The following is a 10897-nucleotide window of genomic DNA, read 5'->3' as shown; positions in this document are numbered from 1 at the left end:
CCAGGAAATGTTACGGTTAAAGCAATTATCTCTAGCAGACAAGCGAATTATTACAAGAGCGTGTCGCCTTGTCTTCAGTCACAGTCATCTCCGCGTCTTCAGTGACAACTCCCGTGGCACAATTGGAATGGCACTAGAAAATTTGTCGGAATATGGTGAAAAATCCTCATTACGAACTTACGAAATAATGTATCTCTTTGAAATCTTTTTCGTAATTTGTACAATATCGGCGCAAGAATGCTTCGACGATGGCAACGAGTTTTGCATCAATCAAAACGACATACTTTCCGCGGATCTTTTACCTGGATCGTTTTTATTTGACGATCAATATGAAAATAGTGTTCCTAAGACAGTGGCAATTGAAACTGTGGATGGATCTTTTGTCAGCGCGTTAAACGAGATGGAATTTCATAGGTAAATGTTAACGTACGATCCGATTTGAGAGTCAACAAACTGAAAATCTAGGTGTTTACAACATTAATGTTAAATTAATTTATATATGAAATCAGGCAAAGAATGAATGAGTATCTTTGTCATGGCTACATGGCGGAAGAAATCTTTAAGGAAGTGAGCACGCCTAGACTGAAGCGAAATCCGGAATCTTTGTCAACCGACAATTTGAATCACAACTCCTTAAGCGACGACAATGTTACAATACACGATAAACTTTTGGCTGATGAAGGAAGCTCTAAATATAAAAACTGGCTGCATCGGTAAGCATATAGAATTAAAGTTATATAAAGAAACATGAGTTTCTAAATTTTATAATTCAAATATTTGTATAATTAATGATATTTACTTGTAACTTTGATAACTCTTATACATACTGCAAATGACAAATTTATACTATATACATTTGAGATAAAAAAACTAATTCTTCTACTATAAAATTTTTTATTAACACAACATTTATTTTTATTCAACAAATTATTAGATATTTTTAATGTTAAACATAAAATATTTTTAAAAATCAAGTTTAATTAAATTTTTATTGAAGTTTAAATAAAAATATTTGAGAGGTGCGCATGCCTGTAACAGATACGTACGTTCTAATTTGGAAATCTTTCTAATTTTACTGCGATGTTCTACAGTATTCCACAAAATATCAATAACAAAGTTCTTTAATTTCTAACATATCTACAATAGAACAACGACACTGAACGATGTGTATCGCCACTATGCCCCCCGCAAAAAAATGAAAAAGAAACAAGATGTCCAGCAGCACGACGACGACATCGAGGAGTTCGATGGTGAGGTGACGGGATTCGCGATGCAAGCTCCTCTGCCATCGAATGGAAAAGTGGGCGTCTATGAACCGTCCCATGAAGGTAGAATTGCATCGGAAGCTATTGCAGAACATAGCGCGCTGCATATGAAAGACTTGGCGAGACATGATATTTACATAATCCATTGAATAGATGACATGATGTTATCGTCGACAGGGCATCATGCCTACCATTACGGACCTTTGTTTAGCCATCACCACAGCGGTCACATTGGACATCACGGTGACTTCTTTCCATCCATCCACGAGGAGTACTATTATCCGCAGCATCATCATGAGCATCACGAGCATCACGAAGAGGAAGACCATAAACCCTCCTATTCCAAGGGAAAGGGCCATGAACTGTCGATTAAGGATTTCTTCGAGATCGCACTCACCGCACTTGCATTTTTAGCATTCGGACTGTTCGTTATTCAACTTTGTATGAATGCCACGGTATTAAAAAGAAACTTGTTTACAAGATAAAGTCCTATCATTTTTTGGTATCTTTTTAACATAATGTATAATATTAATTAGAATTATTGTATATATATATATATATATATATATATATATATATATATATAAGTATCTTTTTAATAAGGATATTTAATTCACCGAAAGAGGAGTCACACATGTAACTTTCCATTATGTACTTCGATGGAAAAATTTGAAAATGTTTTACATTTTAGGACAATACCAATGGCAGTAGGAGAATGAAGAGGCATACGATTTCGCTCTCCTCGTCTGTCATTAGCAACAAGGACTTGAACGAGCTGTCCTATCGCGTTTTGCGGTCCATCGAAGCAGCTATGGTCGCCGAAGCGGACTCCGGCGATTGTCTGCGCAGGATACTATGTGAGGATAATCAATATTCCAAGGAGACTAAAGACGATCGCAGAATTTTGATTCCCGTTTGGAGGTAATAGATTCCGTGACAATAATTATATGAATCTTACATACACATAAAAAATAAGATGTAAAAACTTATTATCACATCTTGTGAATCGGTCGACGCAATATCATTGGTTGACGATATTTGAAGTTATATCCCGAAACAACCGATAACATCACCACCCTCTTTTTCAGCTTGGGCATGAGTTGGTTGTCGGGCAGAATGCTATACAGGACTCCATGGTCGGCAATGTTGGATTCTGTGAAGGCATCTATTCTGGGCTTGGGTGGAGTCGACTGCGCCTCTTTCTATCCGAAGTGCGATCTCGAGAGGGAAAAGATTAAGAGGCGCGGCAGAAAAAGGAAATAAACGGAAATACTCTTTACAAGGCTTTAAAAAAGTTTAGAGTAAGATGAATTAAACAACGGTACTTGGAGAAATTTTAGACGCAATTCGTATCCGCATAAATAATATAATTGCAATAGTTAATTTATAAATAGTACATTTTTATGTGTAATGTAATCAGCGCATTATTGTTTATCACTGCTATGCGACATTATCTTTACGAATATATTTATCATTGATATTACGTGAAATTGGCAGAAGCGTAGCATATCTGGATCCGCTAGGACATACGTGGAAAACGTTTCTATTACCTCTATCCTGCAATGGTTGACGATTTGTCAAAATCGGCATTTTACGTTTATCGCATAGCGTGCGAAACTCCGCAATCTTAAAAAATATAATCAAATTTACTATAAAATAATTTAATTATATGATAATCTTAATTTTTTTATTTAATCTTTGTTTAGGCCGCGCTTATTGATATCTTTACCAATAAGGCATAACTTACTTGATCAATGGATATTCCTAACGGTTCTCTGCTTATTAACCAAAGTACACTATTTCTGATATTTGTCATAGTTAAAGAGCCCCAATAAACGAAGTAATCACGTTGAAAGCATCGCACAATATTTGTTATAGAAAAAGGTATTAAACGAATGGAAGAATGAGCTGCTTGGATAAAAGGTAACGTATTTATGATATCATCCAGAACCGGATTAGGAGCTGCCTGCAGCTGAGCAATATAGAAATATTATTTTTAAAAATATATATCTATTATTTATTTAACATCTAAAGATAAATTTTTTCTATTCAAATTTTGAAATCACATATTTGAAAACGTATTAAAATACATATATTGTGTGAAAAATAATCTAACAAGAACCACGTTATGTAATAGAATTTATTTGAAATAAAAGAGGTACATATTTTTAATACCTGGAATAAGTATACCAATATAGTGATACCGTCGTGATGTCGAAGAGCCGTGAATTGAGTTCCATAATCACTCTTATAATGTACCGCGTGCAGTTCCATTGGCATGCTTTGTAGGCAAATGCATTTAAATTAAAAAGTCATGCAAATTGAATTTATATAGATATAGACAATAAAAATAAAACCTTCCACCGTCGACATAATGGTCGCTACCGTCCATATCAGTCTCACCCCAATGGAAATGAAGCTGCGAAAAGATATAACTGTCGACGAAAGGGCCGCCATACAAATACGGCTCTTCTTCACGCCATGTTGCACTAAGCATAACTATAAATAATAAACTCAATTACACACTATCAAAAAACACAATCTACTAAAAAGCAAACATTTAGATTGCACGTTGCTTCCATTTTTTACCAGTGTACCCAGTGTTGGTGAGTTTTAATTTTTTTGGCGTGACATTATAATTGAACCACTGTATAGGATTTAGATTCACGACTTTCATATAGCTGATGTTCAAATCGATTGGTGATCTTAATTTGCCATCGGTATGAGCTAATTGTTGTATAAATCTAACTGTTTCTTCATCGTGCTCGTGAGAATCTATATATATTATATATAATCACGAGAAAAAAGTATTTAATAAGTAATAACAGTATTTTATATATATAATCACATAAAAATATAGATAAGTTTAAATTGTATATGTATATACCGCACCTGTCGAAGACATCATGCTGATATGTTATATTCCATAGTATACATTACTGATAAATTTAAATGTAAATCCACGGAGATTAGAGATTAGGTCTCTAATTAGAGATTAGAGATTTAGTTCTCTAATCTCCGTGTGTAAATGCGTCAAACATAACGTTTGATCGATTTTGCTTCGCTCCAACTTCAATTGAAATATTTTGCGGATATGCGCGCGCACATGACACATCACACGCACCTCCCTACTCACCTATTACAAAATTTTTTTAAATTAAAATTTAAAACAAACCTTTTTACATTAAACTTTTTAATTCAAATGAAATTAAATTAATTAAATTAAAAAATTCAAATATTTAAAAAAATTTAATTTAAAACTTGAAATTTTGGATAAACAACTGTTAAGAGAAACTTTACACCACGGTCTTAAACCGTGCTTTACACTATTAACCCATTAAACATAAACTGTCAAAATATACAATAGTATAACTACTCATGATGCGAAATAACGTATGACATACTACATCTAGATAATTAAGTATTACTTTAATTAAGCGTTAGCGAGAAAAGAAAATATTTAGATGTAAGTGTTGTATATTTACAAATCTTCTTTAAGAGTAGAAAAAGTGGAAGCATGACGACTGTAGTTGAAAATGACGTAAACGCAGATCTAAAGCTAAATTAAATTTATCACAGATTCTCATTCAAGAAGATAAAACATTATTGGATATTTCTAAACAAGATATGTGAAATAATTTATTAGTTCCTCTCGAAAATGGACTTTGCGCGCAAAATCGGTAAATCTGAAAAGCCTCAAATCTGGGAAAAGACTCGCCATCCACTTGTAACGACCAGGGACAACCTTCTTTCCGGAGATGTATCTTTTTCGGAAGATCGTCGCTTCATAAATTGGAAGAAATGGCTTGCCGATCGGAAGAAGCAAACTCATCGCATCGAATCTGTTACTGGTCGTTCGCAGGCCGATCAGCTACATAATTCCTCAGAAAGGTTTCGTAGCTTCGTAGAGATGAAAAACCTAATGGAGCACGCTGCCATACCGGCATCCGTGATCACCGATAAGCCTCACGACGGACCGGCATTTTGGCGAACGCCCGAATTCCTGCCGAATCGCGGTGATGCTTGTCTGCCGGAAATATCCTTGACTCCTAGCAGGAAAGACCTGAATCTTCGTCCGGATTTAATGCACGTTGGAGTGCCAGATCTAATAGCGAAGGAGCGAGATCTCGTCGTCCAAAAAACCAAGGAAGAATTCTGGAAGCGCAGCGGATATCTAAAAACGCGCAAATTCGAACTTACCGAGGAAATTGCATCGCTGCTGCCTAAGGAGCCGGAAACGGCAGCGTTGGCCATTCAAGGACGTGCCTATAAGAAAAAGAAATTACCGCTATTACGAATTCCACCGATAACCATCACGGAACCTGACGAGGACGAGCCGCGCGAGAATGCCGATCAAGTAGCAGTTCTGAAGATCCAAGATCGAGAATTCGTCTGGCAGAAATCTTCCTTCGGAAGAACGGAGCCGGTAGACACTGAACCTATCACGTGGTCTTTAACTTTCGTAGGTAAGATCGATGAACAAATGGAAAGAGAGATCGTGCTCGAAAATAAAGGAACTCACGTTATCGCGTATCATTGGCGATACTCGCCCTTCCGGACGTACGGCATATCTTTCGTGAAACGCGGCAGTCCGTTCTTCTTCAACAAGACAAAGGGACTCGTACTTCCGGGGCAGATCGTGAAAATCAAGGTGTGGTATCGATCCAGGATACGCGGAGTCTTCACCGAGTTTTGGCGATTCGTCACGGAGCCGAAATTAAGTTCCTCCACGTTCGCATTTCGATTCTGGGGATGCACAACCGATGTTCAAAGTGAAAAATTGACCGATTGCCAAATGATCGACGAATACCTGAATCGCCGCATTCGAGACTCGACGATACACTCGATCATTGAGGAAATCATGGCTGGGGTGGAGCACGATAAGCCACCGGAGCCGACTTGTGAAATATCGCTTTCGCAAAGCGACCTGTTTGTTTCCCTAAATCCTTATTATCATTATCATCCGAGTATCGTAATGCAATTACAAACAATATATTCTGACGTTACCGATGAAAGCGCGCCAGCTTGGAACTTGTCGCTGGATACTCTGCGAGACATCCTTTTGCAGATAGAAAATACAAATTACAAACGCGATATGCTCGCCCGGTTTAACAAACTTTGCAAACAGAGTCTCAGGCCAAGATCGATCGAATTTGATGTCGCACATTACGATAAGTATGACGCTGTGTATAATATTTTATGTGCTTTCGCGAATCTGTTTGAAAATGAAAGTGAACTCGTGAAGAGGAACAGTCTGATACGAGAAGAGCCCACAACGCCAATGGAAGTAGAGCAGAAATTGACGCAGGAAAAAAAAGAAAATTTTAACTTGAATTTGCAACCTTATAGAGAAATATTTTTTATTCGTATATATAAAGCTCTAGAGGAAGCAATAGGACGAGTATGCTCCAGTATCGATTCTTTTCATAAACTTAATGAATTAAAGCTTAAAATGCAACAGTAATTACATTTATTCTTAAGCAGTAACAGATAATAAATTTTCAAATTTTTAATGAATAATTCATATAAAATGTATTGTATATATTTAACATATAATTAATTATATGTATATATAAGAAAATATTCTACTTTACATGTGTTACGAAAATTTGAAGCTTATATTACATAATTTCTGTTGAAGTGTCAAAAATTAGAAATTTTTTAAATCTGTAGTAGTTTATTAAGTTAGAAATATGTGAATTTTTCTTAAGAGACAGCTAAAAATATTTGTCGTCCTCGTAAAGGTTGCACGTCTCTCCAATTCGATTTTATTAATTCGCCATTTTTATCCTTTAGTTTTCGGAACTCATTAAGCTAAAAGTTTTATTAATTGCGTATGTATGCGTGTTATTCCTACACTTTTTCTAATAATTCTATAAATAACAAATATTTAATAGTGATAAATATACGAGAAAATAATTGCTATAAATATTTTAAAGAAATCTTTGTGTTGCTGTTCTCTCTCTCTCATATATATTTGGTATAAATAACTTAAATTAAATTATAAATAACTAACTTGGCAAGATTGTATAGGAATAATGGCTGGGAACACGATCCACGTAACGCATGCTGAATTACTCTCTGCGTTGTAGGATCCGTGATATGTATAATAACTTGAACAATCTGTTGCTACTCGCATCCAAGATAAAGAATCTAAACGTCACAAAAATATTATCAAATTTGAAACATCATATAATACAGACTACATTCTGTTCTTCGGATATTAACTTGCTGGAATTTTTATCTCCGATCCAGCATTCTGAATATGTTTTACATTTTCAGATATTTTTTCAAATTGAACATTGCTCCAGTCACAAGATCCCGATTGAACCTACGAAACAAAATTGTTAATAATAGATGAAAAATAAAGATATAGAATCATATATAAATAAATATACCAAGAATAAATAAGCTAATACGCAAAGACCATCTTGATGTTTTAAACATTCTTCGAAGGTGAGATATTTTTGGTTCCAGTGCACTAAGTGACACTCCATCGAAAACCTACATTAATTTAAATGTAATGTTTATTAAAATTTTGTAAAAGCTACTGAAACAACTCGAATAGGATAAAATTTAGATATGCAATTTTTTTATTTTAAATTAATAGCTATTGAGAATACGTTCTTACCAAGTACCATTGATCGTATGTTCAGCACCTCTACAATCATTCTCACCCCAGTGAAAATGCGCATTGTAAAATTCGTATTCGTCATTTACGAGCGGACCTCCAGATACTGTTGATGGGATCCTATCGCCATTCAAAAAAATAATTGCTGACACAAAAAAATTTAATGTACAATCGCGTCCCAACAATATTAACCAAATAATTATTTCAGTAAAATTTACAATAAATCAAATTACCTTTTTTGCCATCGTTAAACAAAGTTGCGTTTCCATCCTTTAACCAATGGCCATTTAAGATTAACGGTGGAAATCTCGTAGGACGTACCATTTTGTCATTTAAATCGATCGGTGCTTGACCACTTTTTTGTGTATCTTAAAAATATATATTCACACATAAATATGTAATGTAAAAATTATAACATCAAACACACATAACCTGATATTGTTGCCACTATCTTCAATATTTTATTTTATTCACCTGCAAGTTTTATATAATTTGCCATTATTGCGCTAAATAAGAATTATTTATCGCAGATGAATCAGAAAACATCAGAATAATAAGTAATTCAAAAATTTTGTACAAATTGTAAGTGTATTTTAAAATCATATGTCATATTACATTTTAATTTAACTAAACTCAATAAGTTAATAATCTTTGAAGTTAGATGATTTATGTAGCCACATTTTATATCGCCACAATTTTAATATGTAAAATAAATACATATCACATATTACAGAATATATATATATATTGTATTATAAAAATGTTAGTAAAAAAGTTAAATTTTTATCCATATTTTAATTGACATTTTATAGTAAAATAAGAATATACAACAAGAAAATTCTATTTAACATGTATAAAGCCTGATCCAGAGCAACCAAGCGAGCGCAAATAACATGCTCCATCGAAAGTATTTGTTCGTATTGTTCATGTTTGTTTGCTCTCTAGATCCGGTAATGTCGCAATACTTTCTTCGGTAAATATAATTTCAGAATCGGAAATATAATATATCCTTTTCCGATCAATCAAGCTACTGTATCATTTGTGGCAAAGAAAATCCTTCTTCCACGAAGAAGATGTTGCGATCTATAATTCCTCACTATACGTTCCCATTTATTATTGTAAAGGCTTCTGAATGCTTCGATCTATAATGATATGTAATGTAAATTATCATACGTCAATATTTACGGGTGTATAATTTAAAAAAAAAATTAATATTTACATATATGCTTTTAATATACCTGACAGGAAGATATTTTTATCGCGTTCGGCACGATTATCCAAGTAACGCATTCATTATACGGGGGAAAAGTGAGAGAACCTAAATAAGTATAATATCCAGGTGACGTGCATGCGTGCATCATCCAACGTAAGCAATCTAAACGTAAAATGACCACATGGTTAATACAAAAAATATTAATATATTGCAAATAATATTTTATATAATAAGAGCTTTCATGAAAAACGAAAAATTTACTCTCTCTCTCTCTCTCTCTCTCTCTCTCTCTCTCTCTCTCTCTCTCTCTCTCTCTCTCTCTCTCTCTCTCTTATAAGCGAAAATATTCTATAAATAAAGATATATAATTTTTGTAAAATTGCTTTTACTGTTAACTGCAAATAATTGCAATAAAAGAAAAAAGGAGACATTGCACTGACAATTATGATCGACTTATTCTGTAAATAATTAATTCGATAAATATTATTAAAGACCGCATCTCACATTACCCGGCGTAATATTTACTGCGCTATCCATCTGCTTTATTTCCGAGAGTTTATCAGTTATTGGAGCAAGCGCGGGATTATCTGGAATCCCAGGACAGCCAACAACCTTTTTATCACAATTATACATTATATAATTAAACTGCAACAGTGATCCAATGCGAAATAATTATCTTCAAAAATGATACTGTCTATCGTGTGAAAATAAAGATTCCGATATAGCAAATTTTAATTAATTTTGGCCGTTAAACCTGCATGAGATAGGATATTATTGCAATTCCGTCAGATTTGTCGTGACATTTGTCTATCGATCCGTAACGCATATTCCAATGCATAACTTGTGCCTCCATCGAATACCTTATTAAGTACTGTCATTTAGAAGTTGCATTGGTCAATATTAATTATGTCAAATGAAACTCGTATTTAAATTAAAATTTAATATAAATGTAATGAAAATTGAAATTAAGTAGAAAATATCATGATTGATACATTTGTCACGCATGGTAATTTTCAATATCAAATTCGTCTAAGCAAATATTATATTCTCTCTAACCAAATATTATCAATGGAATGTTCTGCGCCCCGACAGTTGGACGAACCCCATCGAAATTGTACGTTCATAAATTGAAATTCATCGTTTTTCAAAGGACCGCCGCGCAATATTGGCATTTTTCTGTTAGCCAACTCGATGTTAACTAGAAATTATTAAATATATAATCCGTTATTCCGAATTTATATACTGGACGTGAAAAGAACCTGTTTTGCCGGTGTTCGCAAGTATTGCTGTGCCATCGTTTGACCAATAATTTGTCAAAAGTAAGGGGGGAAATTTCTTATTCCACACGGCGACACGACTGATGTCGATTGGAGATTGCCGCCATTTCGGCAGACCCGAAGACGATGTCGTGCATAATTTTTGTTCTTGTGTAGAATACATTTAACATATTAAAAGTATGAAATAAATGTAAAAGTACTTTTAAATAGATCAAACAATTATCTGTAACAAATTTTTTATCTATAAAGTATGATTAAAGTTCAAATTTTTATTTACGTGATTGTAAGCTTTTAGATTTGGATGTCATTTGTACATCACGATAGAGTTATCGAACGGAAGGTAAATCTAAAATTAAGTTTCCATCACTTTTAAAATGTATTACTTTCCACGTATTGATATTGCAGTCATCTTGATGACATTACTGAAAACAAGTTGTAAGTAATTGTCAATTTGAAAGTTAAGAAGTTGCTTACGCATTATATATAGGATTACCTTCACGTTATTTTTATA

At 33.9% G+C, this 10897-nt stretch overlaps 4 protein-coding genes across 4 annotated transcripts; 2 read left to right on the top strand and 2 right to left on the bottom strand.

Annotated features, from left to right (window-relative positions):
- Positions 1–3811, top strand: LOC143902229 (uncharacterized). Its single transcript, XM_077414958.1, has 6 exons — positions 1–414; positions 510–713; positions 1147–1328; positions 1419–1720; positions 1957–2186; positions 2354–3811. The coding sequence occupies exons 1-6, from the start codon at positions 8–10 to the stop codon at positions 2526–2528; spliced, it is 1500 nt and encodes a 499-aa protein (XP_077271084.1). The 5' UTR covers positions 1–7; the 3' UTR covers positions 2529–3811.
- A 139-nt stretch (positions 3812–3950) lies between these two features.
- LOC143902218 (MYCBP-associated protein) lies at positions 3951–6729 on the top strand. Its single transcript, XM_077414933.1, has one exon. The coding sequence runs from the start codon at positions 4924–4926 to the stop codon at positions 6727–6729; it is 1806 nt and encodes a 601-aa protein (XP_077271059.1). The 5' UTR covers positions 3951–4923.
- A 210-nt stretch (positions 6730–6939) lies between these two features.
- Positions 6940–8252, bottom strand: LOC143902225 (carbonic anhydrase 3-like). The gene is made up of 6 exons (XM_077414955.1): positions 8130–8252; positions 7897–8041; positions 7664–7769; positions 7494–7596; positions 7282–7418; positions 6940–7079 (listed from the first exon to the last, which is right to left on the bottom strand). Exons 1-6 carry the CDS (start codon positions 8218–8220, stop codon positions 6972–6974), a joined length of 690 nt encoding a protein of 229 aa, XP_077271081.1. The 5' UTR covers positions 8221–8252; the 3' UTR covers positions 6940–6971.
- Positions 8253–8898: 646 nt separating this feature from the next.
- On the bottom strand, positions 8899–10549 carry LOC143902231 (carbonic anhydrase 1-like). The gene is given in 6 exon segments (XM_077414960.1): positions 8899–9038; positions 9135–9271; positions 9619–9721; positions 9864–9980; positions 10111–10307; positions 10369–10549. Coding segments are annotated over 6 exon segments (855 nt in total). The 3' UTR covers positions 8899–8918.
- Between the last annotated feature and the right edge of the window lie 348 nt (positions 10550–10897).

The sequence above is a fragment of the Temnothorax americanus genome, unplaced genomic scaffold (assembly GCF_048541705.1).
Source record: "Temnothorax americanus isolate GAGA-0224 unplaced genomic scaffold, ASM4854170v1 Scaffold39, whole genome shotgun sequence".
Classification (NCBI taxonomy): Eukaryota; Metazoa; Arthropoda; class Insecta; order Hymenoptera; family Formicidae; genus Temnothorax; species Temnothorax americanus.
This window is presented reverse-complemented; position numbering and strand designations above follow the sequence as displayed.

Excerpts from the sequence above, each read along its gene's own strand:
- LOC143902218 (XM_077414933.1), top strand. The coding sequence starts at position 4,924 with ATGGACTTTGCGCGCAAAATCGGTAAATCTGAAAAGCCTCAAATCTGG.
- LOC143902225 (XM_077414955.1), bottom strand. The coding sequence starts at position 8,220 with ATGGTACGTCCTACGAGATTTCCACCGTTAATCTTAAATGGCCATTGG. Across the intron at positions 7,597-7,663 it reads TATTAGCTTATTTATTCTTG|GTTCAATCGGGATCTTGTGA; the intron begins GTATATTTATTT and ends TTTGTTTCGTAG. Across the intron at positions 7,080-7,281 it reads TTCCTATACAATCTTGCCAA|CTTAATGAGTTCCGAAAACT; the intron begins GTTAGTTATTTA and ends TAAAACTTTTAG.
- LOC143902229 (XM_077414958.1), top strand. The coding sequence starts at position 8 with ATGTTACGGTTAAAGCAATTATCTCTAGCAGACAAGCGAATTATTACA. Across the intron at positions 415-509 it reads AACGAGATGGAATTTCATAG|GCAAAGAATGAATGAGTATC; the intron begins GTAAATGTTAAC and ends ATATGAAATCAG. Across the intron at positions 2,187-2,353 it reads ATTTTGATTCCCGTTTGGAG|CTTGGGCATGAGTTGGTTGT; the intron begins GTAATAGATTCC and ends CCTCTTTTTCAG.